At 42.5% G+C, this 21378-nt stretch overlaps 1 protein-coding gene across 6 annotated transcripts in view; it reads left to right on the top strand.

Moving 5' to 3' along the window:
- Positions 1-21378, top strand: part of RARB (retinoic acid receptor beta) — a 453999-nt gene that overhangs the window by 358795 nt on the left and 73826 nt on the right. For all 6 annotated transcript variants that reach the window (XM_084858321.1, XM_084858317.1, XM_084858319.1 and 3 more), the window contains one exon: positions 10184-10325. In XM_084858321.1, coding sequence (XP_084714447.1) covers positions 10184-10325 — 142 coding nt within the window. The remainder of the gene's footprint in view (positions 1-10183; positions 10326-21378) is intronic.

Below are 21378 nucleotides of genomic sequence, written 5' to 3'. Positions count from 1 at the left end.
GCATCCAGTGCAGAGCAGGAGGGGCAATGGAGGTGACCTTCGCCTTTGCCGCTCCTCCGGTTCTGCGTTTTCACTAGATGGGCTTTTTTGCCTGTCTAGCTGGGACATTCTGGAGGGGGAGGGAAGGAGGCTGGAGAGGCCTTGGGACCACTATAACACCCTCTTTGCCCTCTCTCCGATGTTGAGTTCCTGACCTTGGAGAGGCAGTCAATCGAGTTCTTTCCATGCTGGCTGTGAGAGGGAGGGGGAGGGGGTGGAAAGTGGATTCCCAGATCTGAGGTCAGAGAGCTGTCTCCGACCTTGGATCCAGGAATCCAAAGTATCCCATGGCCCCCCAGACACTATCTAGGGGCCATAGGATTGCTCCCTCCCACGCCTTTCTAAAAAAGACTCAAGATCACATATAACAAAATTAAACATACATTTTAAAACAGCTAAAAACAATTAACTACTAAAATACCACCATCCCATAAAACAACTAAAACATCAGTTACAAGCATAAACATTTGACTGATGCATTAAACAGCCCATCATATGCCATCAAATGTCTGGGAATTGAGAAAAATCTTAACCTGGCACCAAAAATATGACAGCACTGGCACCAGGTGGGCCTCACTTGGGAGAGCATTCCACACTTGGGGGTCACAACTGAAGAGGTCCTCTACCTTGTTGCGATCCTCCAAATCTCTCTTGGAAGAGGCACTTGGAGAATGGCCTCAGATGCTGATCATAGTACATGGGCAAGATTTATACCGGAAGAGGTGCTCCATCAGGTATTGTGGTCCTGAGCTGTATAAGACTTTATAGGTTCAAATCAATTGGGCTCAGAAATGTATAGAGATGTATACGTATCGGAAGCCTACATTGCCTTAGGATGCCAGGAATACATTTATATTTCAGATGCTGTTAAATCTGGGATGCTTGAGATTTAGACTTTTAGGTGGATTTTTACCTGGTTTTAATTTTAGAGTCTACTATGTATCATGTGTGATTTTATAATCATGGCCCACCTTATAGGCCCATTATGGACTAGGTGGTGGGGTAGAAATTTTCAGTAAGCGAAATCTAGCTCCTGAAGCACTTCATGTGCTTCTGAAGTTATATATTCTTCTGAAGTGACCAGGGAAAAAGGCATCACTGGTAGATTTAATATGGTGTAAGTTCAGTACAGACTCAAAAAGTGATAAAATACAGAACATATAATCTCATGTGACTGTGGTTGGTGTGTACTGAACTTGCACTAGAGTGTAAATGAAATAGCTACTGTCAGAAGGTACTATAGGGCAAAGGCGTGTGCATTTCTCCAGAAGTTATTTGTTACAGATAGTATTGACAGTTCAAAATTGAACCTCACCAATAACTATGATACAATTAAGTTTTATCCCCTGCAGCATAGAGCTGGTTAATGCACTTGTAATTGTCTTTCTGCCAATTGGCCAAGAAAAAGAGAAAAGACTGGGTCTTATTTCCTGGATCCTTGTAAAAAAAAAATACTCATATTTGGAGTAGGACTGCAATCAGATCAAATCAAAGGCTGAATGTTATGCCAAATATCTTCCCAAGAATATGTTAACAATGAGTAGCCCCAGGCACTGGACAATTCCTACAAATACAGTCAGTACTGGGAATTGATTTCAGTTGGTCTGATTTCTGAGTAAGACTGTTTAGAAAAAGAGAGACAAAGGCAGAATTTCTTGGAGCATTAAGAAAGAAAAAAGATAACTACCCAGCTCTGCTGCATTCTAACGTGATCAGAAAGCCAAAGCACAGGGCTTCCACTGTTTTGAGCATTTTTTCCGGGAGCATAGAATAAACTAGCCTATTCTGTGGATTTGTTGTTAAGTCATGTCCGACTCTTCGTGACCCCATGGACCATAGCACGCCAGGCCTTCCTGTCCTGCACTCTCTCCCGGAGTGTGCTCAAGTTCATATTCATTGCATCGGTGATGCTATCTAGCCATCTCATCCTCTGCCGTCCCCTTCTTCTTTTGCCTTCAGTCTTTCCCAGCATCAGGGTCTTTTCCAGTGACTTTTCTCTTTGCATTAGGTAGCCAGAATATTTGAGCTTCAGTTTCAGTATCTGTCCTTCCAATGAGCAGTCAGGGTTGATTTCCTTTAGGATAGACTGATTTGACCTCCTTGCAGTCCAGGGGACTCGTAAGAGTCTTCTCCAGCACCACAGTTCAAAAGTATCAATTCTTCAGCGCTCAGCCTTCCTTATAGTCCAGCTCTCACAGCCATATATCCATACATCACATTGCGTAAAAGGCAGAATTTCAATGAAGTTAGTGATGGGAGAGGCTACATCTAGAGAAATTCTGCTTTCTACGCAGCTCTTAAAGGTACAGGAGCCATTTCAGGATCAGTTCCTGGCAACCCCAATCAGAATTTCCTTGAGCAAGTATTAGCTTGTCTGAATTAAGACAGAGCTTTGTCCTAATCTCCCTTTGGCTTTGATTGTTTTACTGTAACTTTAAGCAGGCCATGATCGCCTTATATAAACACAGCACTTGGAAAATGAGTGTTTATGGATATGTACAAGTGTTTTATGCTAATATCCTAATAGGGCACATTACATGACATTCAGACTAGCCCATTTTTTTTTATAAATACAGAAAAGCCAAATTCAGAAGCTGTCTGTATAGAAGGATGGATACTCACAGTTAACGCAAGCTTGCTGAGTAGGTTGCTTCTCCCTCAAAAGCTTTGAATTTGCGCAGAGCCACTTTTTGTTCCTTAGTGTCAGGCAACTAACTTGCAAGTCAAAATTTCAACATGGAATTCATCTGCCACTGTACATAAAATGAGGCATGCCCCATGCTGGACGTCATTCCAGTGATTTAACTCATTCCAGTGATTTAAAAACAATCACAGAATTATCGTAACTGTGGACTTTAAATCATATGAATTGTCAATGTGATATATGTGTTCAAAGAGAAGGAGCACAGTGATTTGGTATAGATTCAGCAGACATTTTAATAGGGTATGTTATCAAGCTAATATATTCCATTTGATTGGTTTAAAATTCCCTTGAATTTTGAGCAAGGGGCTTTTGGCTTTGCATCATCAAGGACGTGATACAAACAATGACTTCCTTTGTACCCAGATGGCATTCTGAAGTCCTTTGTTGACGCCGGTTATTAAATCTGTTCAGATCTTCTTTAAGCAACCTATCCCTGAACTAAACTCTTTCATGTTTGACATAGTAATAGACAAGCATTACAAAAGTAAATAGCAACAAGGTTGTCCTTTTATTTATTTTTTTGGCATTGTGTTAAAGTAACATTGTCTAAATGGGTTACTTTGGCTTTAAATAATGGACCTAGTAACTGGCTTTATTTTCTCCCTGGGTACATGCGGTTTCACATACCATTCTCTGCTTTCAGTGGGGCAGATAAGGTATCAACACAATTAAAAGTGAAAAATAATCTGTCTGCTTTGCCAGTGGTGAATGCTCAGAGAAAACACACTGATACAATAGATTCTGAATAATTTATACAAGGAGTATTTTTTTCTCCCTCTTTGCAATCTGTAAATGAGGACACCTAATGCAACATGGCCAGGATGGCACTCTATCCATCTCCCCTTAAGATAAGAGGATGCTGCTGGAGTGGGGGGTGGAGAGCAGAGTGGAAAGGGAGGAGCATGTATTTCAGTCTACGTAATTTTGAAATGCAGGCAAGCAAGTAGGAGAAGGACTAATGCTAAAAGCGGTGCCTGTTCATAAGGGTTTGCATTTGTGAACTGTTTAAATAAAAGAAAGAAAAACAGATTGGATGTTCCAAAATACTAAATTAATTCAGATTTTGTGCTACTGCTTCATTCTTGCTTCATTCACTAACCTAAAACCACCCATGTTCTTTCTGTAAATCATTAGTATGCATGGCATGCTAAAAGAAAGCACTCCTCTGCCCCCCCCTTCCGCAGGCCGTGTTCAAATGGTAAATATAAGATGTGTACTTCTGAATATATTGCCTTCTGAACGTATTATATTTTGCATGGCAAGGCTAATATCCTTCCTGCTTATTTTTGTCACTGACACTCCCATGCTCCTATTGCAGAGGATTGATGCGGGTGCTGCAGCGGCCATTAACACTAATGAGAATTGTTCTTGTAAATTCCATATGCCTCTCAGGCATAATGCATCCCTTGTAAGAATGCACAACACTAATAAATAGAGCAAAATGTGGGCAAATAGATCTTTAAAAAAAAAAAAACATACACATATGTGACTTCATACCCCACTGGCCATTACTTTAAAGATGTTACATCATTACTATTATTGTTATTACAGATAATAAATTATATGTTCCCATCTAAGCCCATGTGTAGTTTTCTTGGGGGGAAATGCCAAATATACAAGCCAAGGTTGGAGCTTATCATGATGTGAAAGTATATCTCAAGAACTTTAGGCCTGTCTCCTGCCTTCATTGTGCTGGCGGGTGACAAGGTGGAAGTGTCTCTTCCGTTCCAGGCAAATTCTGCACATGGCCAAGGATAGCAAGGACCAAGTTGGAGCTCACCGTGTCTACACTGAACTAGGTGTCATGAAGTAAATGCAGGGTTCCCAACCCCATGTGTACGTCATAATGCTCACCAGGGGGAGGGGGGCATTTTCAGGGAATACTGAGCTGGCAGGATAAGTGCACTAGGCAGCCTCTTATTCCACTTGCTGGTTTTCTTGCACAAATCCCCCCTCCCCCACATACACACACAGCCAGTTTCTTCTAGCCCATTTCCTATTCTTTTCAGCTAGCCTCTGAGACCAGAAAAATGGCAGATGGGGGGAGATAGCACAGGGCAGGGGATTTGCAGTGGAAAGTCACTGGAGACACTGGAAGAGTTAAGCACCACCTCCTTCTCCCACCTGACATTTTCTGCCTACATACAATGCCAGCTCCAGCTTCTGGAGGACCCGCTCAATGGGCCCCCTCCCTCAGTGAATCTACCTTCCTACTGCTGTTGTCACCAGCTGCTATTGCTCCTCATTCTCTTTCTCATCAGTGCTACGACTTGCTTGCTTGGCAGGAAGGCAGAGAGTCAGTGAGCAGTGGTATCTACTGCTCCTCCTTCTCGCCACCATCGTTTTCTGGGAGAGAAGCAGGTGATCAAGCAGGTTGCAGTGGTGAAAAGGATGAGCACGTCCGGGGGGACCGTGTCAGTGAGCCCCTGCTGGGGTGTGGGCCCTTAGCAGGTGCCCAACCATGCCTACTACTAATGCCAGTCCTACCAACATGTACCACTTCTACACTTGCATTACTTCAGGAAATGCATGTTTGGGAACACTTGTTTGCTGTGAAACATATACTTATGCCGTTTTTTCCGCTTATGATTAGAGGTACTAGAGGTATCCATTTTCACTTCCTTCACTTTTCCGTGTTTGTGTACTTTTCCTTATTGCTTGCTGGCTGGCTGGCAGCTTAGGCCCAGTGTTGTTAACTTCATGATATTAACTGCTTAAACATGCTAGAAGTCCTCATTATAGAGATAATGTATGTAAGCACCAGTCTTGTGGGCAGGGCTGCTGCTGGCATGGGAATTAAGCCTGCAGTTCAGATGAACAACATACGTGCAAGTACGACATGGAGCCCCGATTACACAGGAGTGTGTTTTTTTCCCAGTAGGATCATGTCACAAGACAACAGAACAGACTTCTCCAATCTGGCGCCTTCCAGATGTGTTGGACTACAACTTCCAGCATCCCCAGCCAGCATGACTGGCTGGGGTGATGCTCGGAGTTATAGTCCAACACATCTCAAGGGCACCAAGTTGGCGAAGGCTGACATAGAAGTATAGAGTTGGAGGGAATCTAGTAGGTCATCTAGTCCTATCCCCTGCTCAGTGCAGGACAACCAGAGCTAGAGCGCCCCAACAGATGGCTTGAAGACCTCCATCAAGGAAGAGCCCAGCAGACTTGTAGGTAATGGGTTCCATTGTCAATTTGCTCTTACTATCAGGAAGTTTCTCCTAATGTTCAAGTGGAATCTACACTGCTTTAACCCACAAGAGGGTGGCTACCAAGAAGAGGGCCTTTTCTGCTGTGGCACCCCGGTTGTGTAATAAGCTTTTCAGAGAGGCTTGCCTGATGCCTACATTGTCCTCTTTCTGGCACCAGGTGAAGACTTTTTTATTTTCCCAGGCATTTTAGTCTTTCAGCTCCGCTGTTTTAAATCTGTTGTTGCATTTTAAATTTCTGCATTACTGCTAGGTTTTATTTTGGGTTGTACTTTTATACTGTAGATCTAAACTTTTACATTTTATATTGTTTTTTATTATGTATTTTGTGGTTTTAATTGTTGTGAACTGCCCAGAGAGCTTCGGCTATTGGGTGGTATATAAAAAAGAAAGTCCATTGGAGCTAGTGCTGTCCTCTGGGGTAGCAGAGTTTAAGGGCTTCTCCACATGGGGCTTATACCGTGCATTTGAGATTGAGATTGCTTACTCATGGAAATTTGCAGGTGCTTTTCATGATGTTGTCAGCCTCCAGGGTCTCTCCCATGTCTTCTGACCTTTTCCCCATTTTTTAAAAGATCGGAGATAATGAGCCATTGAAATACAATACGTTGAATTTCTTCGTGAAAAGAGGAAGTTGTGCAATAGGAGCTATACCACAGTGCCATCAAGTGGCTGTATAATGAAACATATAGAACTAGAAAATAAAGGGGAAAGGGGCAGGGGGGAGGAGCACATGTAAAGAGCCAATCTTAATCCCGCAGAGAATCTGGAAGTAGAAGCCCCAGTAAAATTGCAGGATAAAAAGCCCCAAGTCTTTGCCCAGTTCTATGTGATAGGCCTTCAGGGATTTGAAGAGTGCTGTCATGGTGTCATCCCCCCCACCCCCCGGTCTCAGTCTTCTCCCGTTCCTCCAACTTTTCTTCATAGCTTATGTTTCCCCTGTCCCCCAAGAATAAACTTTTTGTGATTTTGGATTGTACAATACCAAGAGCTACCAAAAGCAGGAGTGTTGAACCTCTTTCAACCCAAGGGCCAAATTAAATTTCAGAGAAGCTCTGGGGCCAAGGGCAAAACAGGCTGGGGCCATATAAGCATATTGCACCTTAAAGCTCTTACTGCCAGTAAGTAAGCCTTAGGAGAGTCATTTCAACCTTTTAGAATTGGGGGGGGGGAAATGTGTGAAAGCCAGGAAACCACCAAATGATTGTCAATCAGGAAAGGAGCAGGGGAAGGGGCAGGGCCATTTGGGGAACCTTGGAGGGCCAGATTTAGCCCATGGGCTGGAGGTCCAGCACTTTGCTGTAATGCTTTACAATCAAATATACACCATTTTTCAAAGTGTTTCTTTAGCTTTCCCATCTGTTGTCACTTCTTTCACAACTTAATAAAACATTTTTATAAGGCCTACTGCATGGCAGGTCCCAGCTGCACATAGTGTGTCAGTCATAGAATGCAGTCCCAGCATGAGCTTGACAAGCACCCCCCACCCCCAGTCATTTTTGTGGCCCAAGGCCCACATGTTGTGGAGTTTGTGTAGTCACCAGTTTCTTGTTGTCTCCAGTGACTTTCCCAAACTCCCTCTGAATCTCACCCTGATCAGAATCAGCACAATAAATGTATAAATACCTAGTATGAAGTAATCCGACAGTACTTATCAACGTGAACATAAACTGTATCTCAACATTTTGAGGGGAGGGTGGAGGAGCATAAAGTATTAAATATCTCTCTGCCGCTCATGGGTAGTGATGCCTTCCTGTTCTCTGTGGTTGCCAATTCAAATACTTCCTGTAAATGAGAGGGGGCATCTCATTTTCCTTCTTGAGCAATTGTAATTAAACCCTTGGGTTAAAAGGATTGCCCACGTCTAGTAGCCTAACAGGACAACTGTCAAACAGGTGACCTATAAATACAAGTCAAATGGCTAGAGTATCCCTTCTTGTAATGATTATATTGTGGGTTTTGTTTCCCTTGTTCTGTGGATTGGGTAGCTGATTTTTAAAAATGCATTGTTTTGGTTCCCTATCATACCAGCAGCAACATGAAGTTGGATCCAAAGAGCCCTTTCCACAAGCTGAAGGCATTTCCATTCATGCAAGGTGGTTGTCTCCAATTTCCGCTAATTATCTATCCCCCCCGCCTGCCAGTTCCAGGCCCCAGAATCCTATTGCATATCTTTCCAGAGGGTCCTCCAACTCTCAGGAACATCTCTTCCAGGGTTGCAAGGGGCTGCAGAAGGAAGGGGAGCAGGAAAGGCCAACTACAGAAGCTGACCCCCATCTGTGGTACTTTGGAACAAGCCACAATATTAGCTCAAGGCCAGATCTCAGGGCTGGCTCATGACATTTTGCTTCCTCAAGCGAAGGACAAGATGACATGCTCTGACCCCTTCCACATACAGACGCCAACCAGATAGGCACTTGAATCTTATTTTGACGCTGGCACTGGGATGGTTTCACTCATTGCTCCTGAAGGCAACAGGCTAGCTTTGGGAGTTCAGGGCAAGCCACATGGAACATGGTCTATCCTCCAATACCTTGTCACTCCCTTGTGACCCCTAGTATCTGTTGCCTTATGGTAGGGCTGGCCCTGCACTCTTCAGTCAGAGAGAAAGGAACAAGAAGAAATTATTTTTTCCCAAATCAACAAAGATCTGAGAATCTACATTTAATTTATCTGACACCTTTTTATACTTTTGTGAAGGACTGAAAACAATAATCTCTGGGTTCTTAAATGGCCAAAATAATCCCTGAGTTGACTTCATTGGGGCCAACACTGAGATGTTTTGTGGTGTTTATGTAGCCCCCCCCCCCACCCCAGTGTTTAAAATATAGAGTGAATGCAGGGGATATTTCACTCTGGGTTTTTGCTGTTGCTCAAATCTGCCACTTGGTTGCCCCTCTTTTGCCAATAGTCTGCCTCTTTTAGTTGAATTTACTGTTTGCTGCCTGTTCGTCATTAATTAATTAATTAATTCATTCATTATAACATTTAAATCCTGCCTTTTTTTGTCTTGGAAGGGACCAAGGCATCTTACATGGTCCTCCTCCTGATCTCCATTTTATCCTCACAACAACTCTGTGAGGTAGGTTAGGCTGAGAGTCATTGACTGACCCAAAGTCACCCAGTGAGCTTCATGGCTGAGTGGGGTCTAGAACCCAGATCTCCCGAATCCCAGTCCAACACTGTAATCACTACACCACACTGGCTCTCTTTTAAGGTGATCAAACCTTTCCCCTTCCTGGTTTCACAGATACATAGGGTTGGATCCGGACTTAGAGTAGATGCAATGAAACCAGTGGGACTGAAGTTTGTCATAACTAATAAGTCTCATTGATTTCAGTGGATCTACTGTAAGTATGACTAAGTCTGAAACCGACCAATAGTATTTAATTGCTGGCATTATGAAAATAAATAGGAAATTCCAGTGTGGCTGCATAATTATAATACATAATTGCATGCTATTAGCGTTTTGCTTGCTTTAAACATAAATCAAGAGAATCTGTTGTTTACAGAGTGTATTGCTGAATCCAGAACATTTTATTTTAAAATAAACTTGGATGTTATAACATGACTTTGTCCTGGTTTATACATTCAGCCAGGTAGCATTGCAATAGGGTGGTGCAGGCTGAGCTCCTCCTGCAGTCTTAATGAATGTTTGCTCACATGGAAGCCTTAACATAGCGGCCGAGCCGATGTCACTCCTACACCATGCCAGGAACGTAGGAAGCTGCCTTATACTGAGTCAAACCATTGGTCTGTCCAGCCCAGTATTGTTGACACTGATTGGGTCTGTGGGGTTTCAGGAAGGAGTTTTTCAAGCCCTGCTTGGAGATGCTGGGGATTGAACTGCCCAGACAGTTTCAGCTATTGGGCAGTATAGAAATGTAATAAATAAACTTGGGATCTTATGCATGCAAAGCATGTGCTCTACCACTGAGCTACAGCCCCTCTCCAATTGAATATATGGACCAGGGTTTTGACCTTTATTTTCTGAATGCTTGTTCTATGCACTGGGTGCCTTTACCCTGCTCATAAATAGCATTGTTTATTTTTGATTAAATGACATTTCCCATGTTGCAAAGGAGAAGAATTAGATCCTGAATATTTCATAAAGGCTTGAAGGTTGTCAAACATAGTCATAATGTTGCAGCTCTTTCAGTCACTTCACAGAACAAGTGGCAGCGCGATGAGAGGTTTCATTTCATTCTTTTTTTCTGCTTGATTGCAGGGTTTTTTCCGCAGAAGCATTCAGAAGAACATGGTTTACACATGTCACCGAGATAAGAACTGTGTTATTAATAAAGTCACTAGGAATCGCTGCCAGTACTGCAGACTACAGAAGTGCTTTGAAGTGGGGATGTCCAAAGAATGTGAGTTGACTGTCGAAATCGTCTTGCTTGCCTTATCTATCTATTTGGGTTACAGTGATGTTCGTGAGGAAATGGCTACCTAATCAGACATATTTGGGTCAGAAATGAGTATGGAATCTATTTTGTAACAACTAGGATGCCTCTTTTTTATTTTTAAAAAAGGAGGTATTTTTAATATCACATTGGACATGTCCATATAAGAGTCCATACAGGGTTTTTCCACAGGACTTACTTACTTACTTATTTTCTTTTCATTTCTATACTGCCCAACAGCCGACGCTCTCTAGGTGGTTCACAAAAATTAAAACCCAAGAGCACACAATAAAACAATACTAAAATTGTATTGGATGCATAGAATCCCTACAGGGTACACCACTACTTTGTTGTCAATCAAAACAGCATCCTCAAGATCATAGTAGGGTTGGAATGGATTGCATAGTCTATACGAAGGAATTATATGCAAGCTTTTACCCATCCCAGTTCCTACTTTTTGTAGGTACTGTTTTGTGTACTTTTTGTTTAACACTAACGTATTTACCCTTCAGCATATTATGTTTTTTTCTGTATACACACTTATACGTAGAATACTTGTACCAGTATGTACACACGTAAACACATGCATGTTGAGATCCAAAATTTGAGCTTTAAAGGTTGCTTTTTAGGTTCAACTGGGGACAATAAGCAGAAGATTGAAGGAAAGCTTACAAAGGATCTCTCAGACTGTGAAATAAAGTGTGCATGTGCAAAATCAGAACAAAAGATGAATGTTTTGAAAACAGGGTGTCTTTTAGTAAAGATTGGTGAGCAAGCAGACATATACACTGGCAGATGTAAAAATATACAATACACTAGGTATTGGTGTGCTTAGGTGAATCCTAAGGCATGCAGAAGTACCCCCCCCCAAAAAAAAACCTTTAAAATGGGGTAACTCCCTCAAAAAAAGAGAAACAGCCCAATGAGCACTGAGTGCATTCACTAGCCTCTAGGACCCATGGAATGTTGAGTATCTCTTTGGGAAACAATAGAACAGTGGCAGTGGGGAGAGTGAATTAGCTTGCTTTAGCCCCTAGCAACTTATAGTGTCCTAGCCCACTTTGTTTTATATATTTGTCTATCCATGTTTGCACAGTTTTACTCACATCTTAATTTTGCTGTTAAATGCATACTGTTAAGTCTACGTTCTTCTGTGTTGACCATAAGAGGCAGGATTTCTAACCGAACTGTAATGTACACCAGAAAACTAATCTAACCATCTGTGTTTCTTCAGTTACCTGAAAGTCCTTAGCTAGAATACGTTGCTGCAAACTTAGATGTGAAAGCAAAGCAGATCCTAAACTCTGCCTTGTGTTTACAAGCATCAGAAGCATGAGGAATCTGAAAAGCAAGATGCCCCGAGTGTAATAAGATCTACCTTGCACCTGCATTAGGAAACAATGCTAGAGCAGGAGTGTAGCCACTGCTATATGAATTACTTATTGAACTCTTAAAAGTCTCAGAGCAAAATTTTGGATTGTGGGTATCAATTTGGAGTCCATATAAAATATTCAGTTGATATTTTTTAAGTTACAGGATTTGGCAGGGAAGCAGAGTAATAAAAGCATAGTTACTGATATCTTCTGGGTTAAATAAGGGTGACATGTCATCTGGCTTTGTAACAAATGCCTCACAAGGCCAGGACATTATTTTCATTGCTTAGGCTGCATGCATACCATTGAACACAGTAGGACTTATTGCCAAGTAAGCGTGCATAGGACTGCATTGCTAATACAGTCAGTGCACCTAGACCAGGGGTCCCCAACTTCTTTGGACCTGTGAACACATTTGGAAATTTGAAAATCTCTCACGGACACCACCACAAAATGGATGCCCTGGGGGCCTGCCTAGTCACAACATGGCTGCCATCAGGGTCTGCCTGGTCACAAACAAGAAATAACTTCCCCAAGAAACATGAGCAAAAGGCAGAGATTCAGTCTAAGCCCCAAATCATAAACTACATATTTGACTCCATATACCGGAGCAAAATACACATTTAACAGGAAGAAAACAGAGAAGGCAAACTGATGAGGCTCAGAGACAAGTCACTTGCCCAACAAACTGGGTACAAGATGGGTCTGAGCCCCAAAATGCCAAATCACATATTTGCCCTGACAAAGCACAATAAAATACATATTTCATAGAAGGAAAATGGGTGATTCTCAAAGAATGCTACCACCCCTCCCCCCATGGACACATAGGCAAAACTACCTACCCCCCAAATCTGAGCATACAGGCAAAACAACGCCCCCCCAAAAAAAACAAAACACAAGGCAAAATGCACGTGCACATGCAAAACCCCAGACAAAACACCCCCAATTCCTGTTCCTCCTCACTCCCCAAGCTTACCAGGCAGGAGCAAGGGCCCTTTTCTTAAAACAGACACACAAAACACATTTCGCTACCTGGCTGGCAAGGAATGAATCTCGGCCCACAAAGAGAAAAGAAAGGAGAAGAGAGGTTGGTTGGAGTCTGGCACTTTGCTTTTCAGCCACCCAAGGCTAATCATCATCATTATCATAATTTTTAATTTAAAAGAAACTTAAAGATTGGGAGGAGCGGAGGGATCTTGACAGATGCCTAGAGAAATGCCTGATAGTGCTGTGCTGGCCTGCAGCTGCTGCATTACCAACCCCAAACTTTGACTAATGAATATGGAATTGGGAGGCATCTTAAAAGCTTTTTTTCCCTGTAGAAGTAAAACCTGTCTGAAAGGACCATCAAAGCACTGGTTGCAGTGGATACGTGAAGTGTGTGTGGGGGGAGGTGTTAAGCTTTTATTTTTATTCTGAACTACAAAGTACCAAGTAATATTACTGTAGTGTCTAGAAATCCCTGAATAATTTCCCTGGTGGGAGGACACAGACATGACAAAGCTTTGTGGAAAATATACAGAGAATGCAAACTTCTTTAAGCTTTTTCCTGCACAACGCACATAAGATTGCCTCTCCCCTTACTTTACTTTCCTGCACATACTGTTTATCTGCACTGAACATAATTAGAGTAAAAGATAAGGCTATCAAAGCATTACATGTGAATGGGCACTAAAATATTTGGAGGAGATCGCTCAGATGTTATCAGAGAAGGAGAGCATGTTTTTTAGATGTGGCCTGGTGCTGCCGTATTGAAGCAGATTAAATTATGTGTAACCTAAAATACAAGCCATCCCATTTGTATTTCCACAGCATCCTGGGAAGCTGTAGAATTTGCCCATTCCTTTGCTATATGATGAAAATTGTGCACTTTGCCTGTTGTTTAATACTGCTTTTCCTCAGTAGTTGTTGTTTAGTATTGCTGGTTTGCTGCTGGTTTGCTGCAGTAGAAAAAATATTCATATAAATGATGGGTGTATTTGCACCTAAAGCTTTGAAACTCTACAGAGTGTGTTTAACTACTTGTTTCTCTTGCCCAGGACAAGTAGCATGTCAAGCCCCACCATTCGAGGCACCGTCTGATCCACTGAGCAGGCAGACATGGTATAGTGAACATTCAGGGGTGCATTGTTTCCTATATAGAGGAGGTGATATCAGCATACAAAATTTGTCATGCACAAAGTGGTCCTGTGAACCAATTTTTAAAGAAATTGCATTCCACCGGAGTTGTAACACAGAGTGAATGGGTCGGTTCAGGTGTAATGCTAAACCAAGCTTCTGCTGTTTTCACCAATCAGTGATAGGAGATAAGAGGGTATTTAAAGGCATGTGAGCTGTCCTTTGCAGGCATGAAAGCTGTTTCAGTGAGGCTTATTCCTGAGTAGACGTGCATAGAATTGAACTGTGCTTTGCATTCCTGAAAGCTGTTGCACTGGGGACTTACTCCGGACAAGACATGCCTAAAATTGAGCTGTGTGTTGTATAGGGTGGCCAGATACACATTGTCAAAAAAGAGGAAAAAAGACGGCACAGGGTTGCACAAAAAATGGACATGCTAATGTATATGTCTAGATGGAGATTTAGAAATTATTACTATAATTTTAATAGAGATACAAAAGATCTCACCATAGTGTGGAAGATTGCGACCAGTGACCTGTGTGCTTTGCTCAGTCTGCCGCTCAGGTGCTGTTGATGGACAACTTCAAGGCCCCCACTCTCCTTTGTTATGGTTCTTTTCTCTTTAAACCTGACTTGGACTGGTCAAATAGAGGACAGACCTTCAAATACGTATTTATTATATTTCTATACCACCCAATAGCTGACGCTTTCTGGGGTGTTTATAGAGGACTGTCCTCTATAAAGTAGGACACCTGGCTTCCCTAGTTTTGTAGGCCTGGTGGAAAAATGTTCAAATTGGTAAGAATTACATCTGGCCCTGCCCACTTCGCTCTTTCTGTCCTTGGCCATGCCCCATGCTCTTAGCCCCACCCACTCTTAGAATATTGCAATTCAGCCCCTGTGTAAGGCTCACCACCCCTGATTTAAACTAACCAGAGTTCAGATGTAATGAGGAACTTGGGTAAGTTTAAGACTGGAAGCCGATGGTCTTGATACCCTCCTTGCAGCCGCAGAGAGGGTAAAAGGGGAGTGTAGGAGCCTGCGAGCTTAAGATTTGCTGTAGCTCAGGGCACGTAATACTAAAGCATGGTTTAGTGTTAAGTTCAAATTTGCCCATTGTGTTCTCTTCAAAAATAGTCTATTCCAGAATTTGAAAGGCTTACATTTTAAGCTACTTTCTAGTCTGGCAGTTGAAATAAAACGTTTCTTTAGATAGGCGTGTTTAAACTAGGGGTGGGAGAACCAGCGATTTTCGTACTTGCCTCAGTCCTCCCAAAAGCACTTTTGAAGCTCATTTTGGTTCACTCCCGTTTTAATTTTCAACTCGCTTTTTGACATGTTTGAAGGGGGAAAGTATGCATTTCTAACAAGAAGAGTATGCATTTCTGTGTGTATTTTTCAGAAGTGTGCACTTCTCCCCATTGACTAAAGTGTGAAAATCCATATTTTAAAAAAAAATCGTTTTTTTAATTCCGTCTTGGATTCAGGAATTTGCTAACATTTCACAAAAAAAGCACTCCTGCTTGCATTCAGGATTGTGAATGGGGCATGTTTGCATGATTTGTGAACAGAAATGAAATTCTTGTACATTCTTCGTTTAAACAACTGCCTGTTTGTTGGAGGCTGGTTTTGTGTGTGTGGGTTTTCTATCCCTACTGTTCCGTTCCTGAAATGCCTGATTGGCTGTCAGCACACCGTGTCTTACAGCTCAAATGCCACAAACAAAGGACAAAAAGGTACTCCCAAGGCCATATGGGAAAACAAGCCTACACTGCTTAACCAGCCCCCAATGGAAAAGTTAATCATGGTGGACAACTGAAATAGCTATCCAAATGCCTGCTCCTGAGGGCAAAGGAAGAATGAATGCCCAACTTGAATGGTGTGAAATTCTCTGCGTATACATTACTGTTTGGCTCTGTGAATGTCTTATGAAAAGCAAAACAAGGTGCATATAACCCTGAGGCCAAATTACTACCCTTTTAGGCAGTTTCAATAGAAAGCAGCTATGTGTGCAAAACCAGTACCCAGTCCCTGCCGCTGATGGGATTTTAAAGGCACCAGTGAGTATAATACAGTTGCAAGGAGCAGCAGAACCCATTTATTTTACTATCTAGTGATTTACTTTCAACTAGGTAAATGGTGAAATGCAATTAATTCAGAGATTTGTAGCAGAATAATTATTCTCTTTGAACATATCCAGGGATTTTATGAGCCTTTTTACTGTGATTTTTCCCCCCTTTCTCCCTCTCTGTAGAGCTAATGAATCGAGACTGATGGCGCATACAGATTTGTATTTTCTCTTATGATTAGTGTCCACAAGTCCAAACTTGGATAGGGACTGTATTGCTCTAGGAAAAAGCAACTGGCCCTGATCCAGCAAGCCACATCACAAGGAGTTTGCTTGTGTGCTGTAGGTAGGGTGCCATTCCCTCCCCCTTTTGACAAGCCTCATTTGTATAATAGCCAGAGTTTCAACAGGTTAAACTCTTCTGGGCCTGGAGCTACAGCGATAAGCAAAAGCTGATAATTATAGCCCTCTTCAGACTATGAGCTCACACATTGAAAATCAACACGAACTGGGAGTGGGGCCATGCCATCTAGACCTTCTCCTGACATCACGTGCCTAGCTGGCTCCACCCACCCTGAAGTCTGAATATTGAGCCTGCAAAGCAGGAGCCTTTGTCTGTAGTACTATACATACAGAGGATCCACACGCTCACAATGTCAGTGTCAATGTATGAGCTTATGTTTGAAGAGGACATAAGTAGAAAACACACATTGCTGGAAATGTGCTGTTCTCCCCACACACTTGTCCCATATGAGCCAATATGGGGCCGTGGCTCAGTGGTAGAGCACCTGCTTTGCATGCAGAAGGTTGCAGGTTCAATCCCCAGCATCTCCAGGTAGGGTTAGGAACGAATTCTGCCTGAAAACCTGGAGAGCTGCTGCCACTCAATGTTGACAATAATGAGCTAGATGGTCTGACTCAGAGTAAGGCAGCTTTCTGTGTTCCTAGTACAAGAACCTCCAATCTTAACAACACAGATAATATGCCTAAATCATGCCCTATAATAGAATGATATAGATCAGTTTGAAATTTGTCCATGCATTATTCCCCCTCCCCCCCGTGATTAAACATCTTTTCTCCTAAGGGTAGTGTTTAATGACCCTCAGTAAGCAGATAGTTTTGCTTCTCTTTCTGCAGGGCTCTCTCTGACCCCCTCCTCCTTCAAGCTCCCTTCCCAGTTTTGCGCTGTCCTTTCACTTGCCAGTTTTAAGGGTTTAAAGAAGCAACTTAAAGTAAATTATGAATAACAAAATGAAATCCATGTTCGGTGGAGATGGTTATGTAATAGCTGTAACTGCATCACCTCATCTAATGAGCTTTCCCTCCTGTGGCATGTATGGCAGATTAATAGCCCATGAATTCATTTGCAACTCATTTTGTTTTTAGAAAAGTATTCTAGGCAATTGAATAAACTGCTGAAGAAAATAACAAAGATCGCATGCCTCGCCCTCCATGCGTGGACAGTTGCACATGGAGGGGCATCCCATAGGATTTAAACAGAGCTCTGTTGCTCTTTCCCACCAAGCCAGTCTTGGGCAGGTATATCTGCAGATGAACTAGCTGCTGAATGTGGCAAGGTGATGTATGAGAGGGAATTACTCCCTGTGAATGGCGCAAGGTGTTGCACCATGTGCAACACAGCAGAAGCACACACCCATGCAGGGCTGGACCGCTAGGGGACCAGAGTGTTCTGTTTAACTCTATGGAGTCCCTGTCTGCACGCAGCTCTCTCTGCACGCATTTGTTTATCTTTTAATGGATGGAGGATTGTGCCCATTTAAAAGCAGCAACAACTCATATCTGATTTTTTCCAGCTGAGCATTGGACTAGCATTTTTAGCAATATGGCCTAGCTAAAGAATAAGTAAAGTTGGAATAAAGGGTTTTGAACTAGAAAGAAGAGAGCAGGACAGCAATCTCAGTGAGGAAAGGACAGCCAAACAGAAAAGCCGAAAACAGCAGAATCAGGAAGGGGGGATTTCCTGGACAACTGCTGCACAGATCAGATCTTGCGGGGGAGGGGGTGTCAATCCTAGTGGAAAGAAGAAGAGAGCTGAGGTTCCTGAAAGGGGTGAATAACATACTATTGCCCCTGGGAAAGGAGTCAGTTTCTACGGCAGATCAGGGTGGGTTTAGCTCTGGATCACCTCTTCACTTTTACAGACTGCATGGGGCAGGGGATTTGCTTTATTTTTAGCATTATCGTTGGTTTTTCATGCCAAACACAACTGAGACATATCATCACAGAAACACAAGCACTGAGTTGCAGCTTTTTAGCTGAAGCGGTATCATACCACTTACGTCTCCCATTGTCTGTGTGTAGGTTTTCCCTTGTCAGAACAGAGTAATGTATGGGAGATGCAGCTAATAAGCTTGCATAAAGATTGATTACATGTCCTCAGCTGGAAGTTACACTAAGCCTTATTCTCCGAGGTATAACATCTGTGGTGGTGAGCCTTTCACTGCTCCTCTACTGCAGCATCCATTTTGTTAGAATTGTTGCCATCTTGTGTTCTGCTTCGCCAAATTTGCTTTGTATACATCAATACTTCTTTTCTTTGCCAGCCCCAAATGGGCTTCTCACCTATTTTTTTGGCTTTTTGTGTATTTTATAAAGCTGTGACAGTTAAGATTATTATTTGGCTTAGCTTCAGCACCTATATCATCTACAGAATAAAAATATCTACAATGGAGAGGAGCTGCAACTCAGTGCACCTGTTTTGCATGTTAAAGGTCTCAGGTTCTGTCTTCGGCATTTCTAGGTAGGACCAAGAAAGAATCCTGCCTGAAACCCTGCAGGATAAAACCAATCATTGTCCTCTCATTTAATAGCGCTATAATGGATTATATTCTGGAGGTGACGGACTCGACCTTGGGGGAGCTGGGGGTGGTGACGGCCGACAGGAAGCTCTGGTGTGGGCTGGTCCATGAAGTCACGAAGAGTCAGAAGCAACTGAACGAATGAACAACAACAACATAATGCTAATTAGGAAATTTTAGGCACTTTCTAAGTAGAGCAACAGCAACATCTTTTGCCCTGCATAAAAGTTTTTTTTTCACTGACATTCCAAAGTACACATATTCAGTAGGCACTTTTGGACATAATATTAAACCATAGTTTAGTGCTCAACAAGCCTCAGCCTGGTGTGCTTCCCCTCCTCCTCAAGTGCTGCTATGAGGAGACTGGAAGCATCCACTTTTAAACTGACTAGAATTCCCTGTTACATCCAAACTCAGGGAATTCTGGTTAGTATAAACTAGAGTTAAATAGGTCAGGATCGTACTGTTGTTTATGATCTTGGATTGTTGGCAAACCATAGTTTAAACCAGCCTTCCCCAACCTGGTCCCTCTAGATATTTGGTGTTCAACTCCCATCATTCCTGACCATTGGCCATGCTGGCTGGGGCTGATAGAAGGAGCTATAGGCCAAGTCATCTGAATGGATCAAGGTTCCCCAAGTTCAAGACACAATAGATAACTCCACTTAGTTTAAAAGTGGATGCTTCCAATCTCCTCTTTGCGGACATGCCTGAGGAGCCCAAGCCCAAAACTTCCTCAGGCTCATTCATATGGCACTACCAGGAGTAGGGAAACAGCAAGAGGGGAAGGCACTTATATGTCCCAAAACAGGAGAGAAAATATTCTCAGGTGCCTGAAAAACACTTTTATTATGCCTAGTGTGTTTTGGAGAGGACTTTCCTTCCTAAAGGGCCACTTATCTTTCTCCAAATGTGTCACAAAGAATCTTTCCAGTGCTTTTTCTGTCTTAAAATTTCCAGGCATATTGGAAAGATTCTTTGCGACACATTTGGAGAATCTAAAACACATTGGGCATAATAAAAGTTTTTCAGGCACCTGAAAGTATTTTCTGTTTTGGGATTACCAAGAGTAGGCAACCTGGTGCCCTCCACCTTGAGTGCCATTTTTCTTGATAGAAAGGCAGAGTAGAAGTCAAATAAATAAAACTGTTTTGACTCCAGCTCCCATCAGCCCCAGCCAGCATGGGCAATGGTCAGGGATATGGGAGTTATTCTACAAAATATCTGGAGGGCCACAGGTTGATTAGCCCTGCACTAAACTATGGTTTGGCATTACATCTGAACTGAGCCACTATCTTGAGGGATGCTATTGGAAGATCCCGTCAGACCAGTGGCGTCGAATATGTGAATGAACTCAAGTAATTGGGAAAATTTGCCATGACATACTCTATAGAGATATTTATACCTAACCCAGGAGGACATTCACTGAGCTATCAGTGGATGGTTTGGCCAATTCAGATGACTCAGTTAAGACAATTTACTTTCTGTCTACTTGAGAGAAATAATGTTATATTCAGAATAGGTGCACAAAGACCACGAACAATATGTACTGCGACAAATGCTGTAAACTGTCAAATGTATATACGTACTGAGATGTACCTTTCAGTGTATGCACTGCCTACATGTATCCTGTTTGTTTCCTTGCTTTTACTTTATGTACAGGTTTTGTGAATTTCAATTTTTAAAAATTTGCAGTGTTAAAGTCTTGTACTGATCTAATTGGTTAAAGCAATACATCTTTGGTGCCAACAGGAGCTTGCCTCCCAGTGCAAATAGCTGCTTCAGAGAGGCAATTTTTTTAGGACCACAACAGGAGACAAAAACACCAGCAGCTGTTAATTGCATTAAAGCTCGCGTGCACACACACACACACACACTCTAATTGCAAAGATGCATTTAACATTGCTTCTACTTTGGCCCAGAGTATACCCTGTTGCAGGAAGGCAGCCCAAGGGCCAAATCCCACTGTGGAGAAGCAATCGGCGGTTGGATTCCAGTGGAGGGTGGGTCTGTAGGCAAAAGGGGTGGAGCCCAAAATACCAGCCTATTTTAGTTTAAAGCTAGACTGCCAGGAACGAGGGCTTAGGAGAGGCATGTCAACTTTTTAGAATGGGGAAAAAAACTGCATTAAAGACAGGGAAAACCACCAAACTATTGGTGGTCAGGGGAAAGGGGAGGGGGCCAGAGGAAGAGAGTGTGGCCATCTGGAGCAATTCTGGAAGGCTGGATTTGGTCCCAGTCTTGTGGTTCTGCACTCTTGCTCTAGTAGCTGAAGGAGAGAAAACCTGTGGGGATCCCTTTACACACTGGTGCTGTACCTGCAGTGAAGTGCTTCAAATCCTTAGATCCTTTCCTGCCTCTTGCCAGTGGAATCATTTTTTTGTATATCTTACCTTCCTCCTTTGCACCCCAAATAACAGCGTAGTTATAACAAGTTTTTTTGTTGTTTACCCTAATTCTAGTGAAAAGTCTATTAGTGATACACAAGAAAGATTCTGAAACTGACTTTTAAAAGTTGTACCTTAAACTCCTACAGGCAGTGCCTAAGGCTGGCAAGCATTTAATTATCTCTGGCTTTCCATCTCATTGTCTCAGGTCTGTAACAGGTTACTTATTATACATAAATGGCTTCACTTAAATAT

This window comes from Heloderma suspectum, chromosome 5, assembly GCF_057233095.1.
Source record: "Heloderma suspectum isolate Gila_16-S chromosome 5, 16-S_ref, whole genome shotgun sequence".
Lineage (NCBI taxonomy): Eukaryota > Metazoa > Chordata > Lepidosauria > Squamata > Helodermatidae > Heloderma > Heloderma suspectum.
The sequence above is the reverse complement of the archived record's forward strand: the minus strand, read 5'-3'. Positions and strand labels throughout refer to the sequence as shown.